General features: G+C 35.5%; 1 protein-coding gene across 1 annotated transcript in view; it reads right to left on the reverse strand.

Annotated features, from left to right (window-relative positions):
• LOC128247372 (craniofacial development protein 2-like) overlaps nt 1-1,629 on the reverse strand; it is a 2,906-nt gene extending 1,277 nt beyond the window's left edge. Inside the window, exon 1 of the mRNA XM_052966751.1 lies at nt 1,207-1,629. Within this exon, the coding sequence (XP_052822711.1) occupies nt 1,207-1,629 (423 nt within the window). The remainder of the gene's footprint in view (nt 1-1,206) is intronic.
• Nucleotides 1,630-6,640: the final 5,011 nt, after the last annotated feature.

The following is a 6,640-nucleotide window of genomic DNA, read 5'->3' on the forward strand; positions in this document are numbered from 1 at the left end:
GTTGCTATAATGCAAAGTCCAAAACATTGCTTTTTCAGAAAATGAAAAAATAGTTTAACCATTCCATAGCAAAACTGTTGCACTAGACTTTGACAATATTTGATACCTTGGCATCTGAAGAGCCTGGAGATACGATAGGTTGACCAAAAGAACTGGCTATTGCAAGCATAAGTAAATATTGAAAAAAAAACACATTTGACCAAATTTGGACATACAATAGTTTAATATAATAGCAACGATCTGTATATGTTTGTATGTCTGTGTTTGTCCCCCACCACTATCACTTGTGTTTATGTCCCTGTAACTTAGCAGTTCAGCAAAAGTGACCAATAGGATAAGTACTACGCTTACAAAGACTATGTCCTCAGGTCGATTTGTTTAACTAAAGACAGCGCTCCAGGATAACTTCAGTCAAATGACTGAAACAAGTAAATGAAGAAGAGAATAAAAGAATATATGCATACACACACATGTGCATATATGCATATATACATATAAAAATATGTATATATCAACACATACATATATACATACATATGTATAATAATGGGTAAATTGTAATTAGTACTACATCTAAGATAAAAAGAACACAATACAGGTATTTATTGGTAGAGTAAAACTTTTATTGAAGTAACTGAAATGATCAATGCCTGAGAAACAGAAATACTTTCAGCATGGTTGGGAACTCTTAATAGTATTAGGGAGCCAGAGATGGTACACAGTGTTCTGAGATGGTGCTTATGAGTTGGAGACATCAAAAAATGCATTTAAGGCCAGTTGTGGTTGGTTTAATAATTTCAAGCAGAGGACTGGTGTTCATAGTGTTGTCAGGTATGGAGAAGCAGTGAGTTCTGACACGAAGGCAGCTGAAGATTTTGAGTGTGAATTCTATCAGCTCATTGCAGCCAAGGGGTACATCACACAACAGGTATTCAAATGTGATGAAACTGGCCTTTTTTGGAAAAAAATGCCCAGAAGAATCTACATAACTGCAAAGGAGAAGAAAATGCTAGGCCATAAGCCTATGAAAGAAAGGCTCCTCCTCCTCCTCCTCCTCATCATCATCATCATCATCATCCTCATCATCATCCTCATCATCATCATTATCATCATCATCATCATCATCATCATCATCATCATCATCATCATCATCATCATCATCATCATCATCATCACCCCCTCCTCCTCCTCTCTATCATCAAAGACCTCCAGTAGAATGTCTCTAAATTTTTGTTGGTTTGCTGAGTCTCTGAGGTTCCATAATCTTCTTTTCAAATGTGGATTATGTCCTTGAGTCTTTCTAGCCCTAATTCTGAAATCACTAACTAATAGCTTATGTTGGGGTGTACACTCTTCATCTGGGAAAGACTTTGCATTTGAGAGCAACTGCCTGTCTCTTTGCCTGGTGAAGAGGTAATCAACCTGGTTTATATTTCCACCAGACTGATAAGTAATTAGGTGGCTGACTGGCTTTATAAAGTTAGTGTTGCAGATCATAAGATCATTTGCATCACATGACTCAAGTAGCCTTGTACCTTCCTCATTCCTGGTGCCAAAGCCATAACCACTATGCACAACCTGGAATCCATGGGAATACTGCCCAACATATCCATTAAAGTCGCCGGCCATAATGAAGTCTGTCATTTGTTGTTGAGGCAGTCTGAAAAGGACCTTGTAGAATTGGTCCTTCTGATTATCAGCCAACCCAGCCTGTGGAGCATAGGCAAAGATAAATGTAATTGTTGATCTATCTATGATAAGTCTCAATACTCTGACTACCTCAGTTACCTTATCTACCCATTTATCTGCTAAGTGTATGTCTACACCGCCAACTCCATCACTCCTGCCTACCCAGAAGAATTTAGACCTCTGTTTCTTACCCATGAGGAATCTAGCAGAAGTTGCTTTCCATCTCACTTTTTGCACACCACACACATTGACATGATGATGCTCCATCATTTCAACAATCTCAACAAATCTCCCCTTCATTGTACCAATGTTGATGTTTGCAGCCCTAAAATTGTATACTTGGGAGAGACAACAGAAAGGTAGTCACTGAGGAGCTTTTGTTCGTGTTTGAAAAAAATCTGTGTAAACGTTTGCCATATAGTGTAGTGTATATCATGAATTTGATTCAATGAAGTATAATTTTTCTCCCTACCATACAACATCCAGATTAAGACCCAGTGTTAACCTTATATGCTAATACACTCATATATCATATATGTGTACATATACAGACACTACACAACATGGTATGAATCTTACATATTCATATATATAAATACACACACATACATACACACATATGAACATGCAGTCCACACACAGAGGTGCACATAGATGTAAATATATACATATATACCCATAAGAATATACATTATATACTTCTAAACACATACACCCACACTAACATATATACATAATAAGGTTCACATGAGTGCATACAGACACTCATATGGTCAGCTGATAGGTACTCAAAAAAAGTAAAAAGGATACAGAGAGGCAAAACCTCTATGCACAGACCAGGAGTTCGGTTACTTAGGGAGAGTCAAGCACATATATAATTAAACGGTGGGGGGTGGGGATGTCTTTATTTCACTGAACTTGGTTGAATCAGAATTGTTTACTTCTCTAGGTAGTACCCAATGCTAAATGTGAGTATAGAGGTGTCTAGTTTCTTATTTGATAGTTTACATTATGGTTTTATACACACGTACATACATAGAATGAAAATTCAAAAGCAGTTAAAAGAACAACAAACAATATAGAAAGAAAATGTATAATGACAAGATATTAATTTAATGCATAAAATATGCATACATACACACACACACACACACACACACACACACACACGCACACACACACACATGCAGGCACATATGAATTAATACACTTGAGTTTGTAATAACACATAGTAATATGTGTATCATGAGGTTTACAAACACACAAATGCACCACGAGCATCTATCAATAAGAGCAACAACAATAGCCCAGTTTCTCAAAGCAGGTACTGAGAAACCTCACATTTCTGTGAGATAAGCTGTCTTTTAACAGAATGAGAAAAATATCTAATAAAAAAAAAAAAATAGTATTCATCATTTTCAAAGTAATATACTGTTATAGTTCTTTTCTTCTATGAATAAAATCTCTATCTAAAAATTATGTTGCTATCATTTAATGTTTTATTAAAATTTTGGTGGTGGTGGTCTGTAAAATATATAAACGTATGAGTTCTGTGATTTTTGGAAAATCATCTAAAAATTCTATGATAAAGTAAACTTTGAAAACCACTAGCATACATGATTAATATAGAACAAAATTTAGCAACCTAGAGATATAAAAATAATAGATATTCAAACACTTATAAATGCTAGGACAGAATACTGTCTACCTGTTGTAGTTTGACTCGAGTTATCAGAGAATTTTTATGGATGTTGGGATAACAGTTTCCCCATAATGTAAACATCATCATCATAATCATCATTATTTTTATGTCTGCTTTCCATTCTGTTATGGCTTGGTTAGAGTTGTCACTGTCTAAGTCAGCTTCTTTTGAGAGCTGCTGCTTCCATAGATTGATTGCTAGACATTTGGCTTGATTTCTATGACTGAATACCCTTTTTTGTTGTGAGCCACTTTACAAAATATATTGAGTGCTTTTGTCATAATTTCAACACTAGAACAGTTGAATAAAGGAATTTGAGAAATCTGTGTATATCCTCTGCTCAGTTTATCGATCACTTTACAGTGTATACTAGGTGCTTTTGTAGTACCAGCATGAGAGAGATTATCTCATCTGGCCCTTTGAAGGAGCATGAGTTGTCAGCTGGCAGCACTATCGGAAGGGTGATGCCCTGTTCCCAGGATAATGTAGAAAATATTCAGAACTCAGACACATAGGCCAGGAAAGGGATATATAAGTGTGGGTGAGTGTGTATACTATAGCTATACTGTATTAAAGAATATAACTATTGATTTTTTAGCTAACATAACTAACATACATACATACATACATACATACATACATACATACATACATACATACATATATACATAAGGGAACAGTTAAACATATGTGTATCATGAGATGTACAAACACACAAAGATTTCACCAGCAGCTGTGAACCCTCCAAAACCGTTCATTGACATATTGCTTATAAACTGAATGTTATTGAGTATTGCTTATAAACTGAATGTTATTGAGTATTGAATCCTATCAACTCTGAGCATAGTGGGAAATTAATGTCTATATCCGAGTTTCAAATGCAGAATGCATAAAAACACACTTCTCAAATAAAAAGTGTTTGACTTGACTCAAACTACTACTGTACAGAAACACCTAAAAATTGAGATTATTTTCTGGAACTGGGAAACTGTGTATCTAAAACTGATATTGCATCACTGCTACCATCACCTGATAGAGAGCCTCCTCATTTGAGACACATCAATATCACTTTTAACTTGAAACCCTTCATCTTCTATTCACTTTAAGTCATCTTCTGAATACATCGGATCAAATTCCCATTGATCTTCATCAGAATCTTCTAAAATTTGCTGTAACTCATTTGTTTCAAACAAACCTTTATTTGATCATTTATCTCTAGAAGTGTTTGGGTGCAGTGGAGTTCATGATAAAAAAAAAAAGAAAACATTGGAAAAAAATACTGAAACCCCACCAGTTAAACTAGTATTATCTCCAAGCAGTCATTTCTCAACAGCCTAATTCTACTCTGAAAGTATATTGTTTTCTGACCGACCAATCTAATTTTTAATTGATTGGATTTTCACGAGGTTTGCTAATTGATACTTTATTAGCATTTCAGATGATGATGAGTCTGAAACTTCTGATAAATTGGGTGTATAACCCAAGTGGCTTAAGTAAATTGACCAAATTGTATATACAATGCTTTCTTAGTTGGTCGGAATATAAAATTATTAATGTTTAGTAGAAAGTGGGTTATACATCTTTAGATTGTATACCTGACTTTCTACTATAAAATTAAAGAAATAGACGGAACGCTGAACTCCAGACTAAACAACTCAAACAACATTTATTTAGGTGATAAACATACATATCTTTAGTTATACATCTTTAGAGGTGAGAATAACGAGCTGTCGAGTATAAGACCGAAAGATGTAGAGACAGCTTTAAACACACGTCCTTGCTCAATCGCTGGCCAGCGAGAAAGAGAATGAATTGAGCAGGAAACGCTTGCTTCATTAATTCTACGCATGCGTAAGACTACGCATGCGCAGGCGTTACTACAAATGTTTTGCTTTGTTACTATACTGTATTACAGAATATATCTATAGAACTTTTTATTGCTATACTGTATATATGTTGATGGATATAAAAAAAAAGTTTTCTGTATATACAATATTTCCATGAACAGAAAAACAGAGAATAGCCAGATCTGGTATGTTTTAGTCCTCAAATTGAGATTTCATCAGCAACTGTGTAATCTCTTTGACTTCATAAACATATTGCTTATAAACCTGCCACTATTAAAGACTGAATAGAACAGTATAGCAATAAAACACAATTCACCTGTAATTCAGTATTTAAATTAACTGTAGAGAAAGCATTATGTATATAAACTGGTCTGTAGATATATTCTATACTACATTATAGCAAAAAAAAAACAAAAAAACTGTTTAAACACCATTATTTTAATATATATTTATACCTAACTACCTTCTTCCCACCCTCTCTCCCTCTCTATCTCCTTCCCTACTGCCCCATCCATCCATCCAACTATTCATCCATCTATTTATCTATCTAAAGTTATACCATAATTATTTAGCTTAAATCAAATTGTTCCTTTCAAGGTAAGCCTAGAACCTTTGCTTCAATTTAGTATGTGTGTTTTGAGGGTATGAGTATGTGTTATTCACATACACGAATGTATGTATGTATGTATGTATGTATGTATGTATGTATGTGCTTGTAGCTGTGTGTGTGCGTGTTTCTATCATCTGTACTAGGAATGGAATTTCAACCATGTTTCGTGGTCTGCTACCACAACAGCTCCTTTATAGGATCCAGTTAGCTCAAGACATCATCAGGAGGAACCACGTCTGATTTCGGCCCCTACTCCTCTACCGTTTTGACGTGGCGGGGCCCCTCCTTTTGGAGGTGTCTTCAGCTCTGGTGTTGGGTGCATGTCTTCTTTCACTGTTTGTGACTGTTCTAATTCAACTGTGGAATGTCCCTCGCTATAGTTATTTTCCAGGAGGTTCTGGCCACACGTCTTACGGTTCATCAACCCGCGTTGTTGAATTACTTTCTTCTGGCATACCTTCCCTTGGTGGATTAGGATCCAGTTAGCTCAAGACATCATCAGGAGGAACCACGTCCGGTTTCGGCCCCTACTCCTCTACCGTTTTGACACGGCGGGGCCCCATATTTTAGTTTATAACCAGATCTTCTACTGATGGAATAAATGTTGGTATACCTGCTCTTCTAAAAAAGAAAGCCTGGGAGTCAGCATGGATATTCTGAATGAAATTTCCATGATAAATAGTTTTGGGTTTCCTTTCTTCCATTTGTCAGCACTAATATATACGAATGTATGCATGTGTGTGGAGTGGGGTATATTTCATATATAATAATACAAATGATATATGAGCATAT

The sequence above is a fragment of the Octopus bimaculoides genome, chromosome 3 (assembly GCF_001194135.2).
Source record: "Octopus bimaculoides isolate UCB-OBI-ISO-001 chromosome 3, ASM119413v2, whole genome shotgun sequence".
Classification (NCBI taxonomy): domain Eukaryota; kingdom Metazoa; phylum Mollusca; class Cephalopoda; order Octopoda; family Octopodidae; genus Octopus; species Octopus bimaculoides.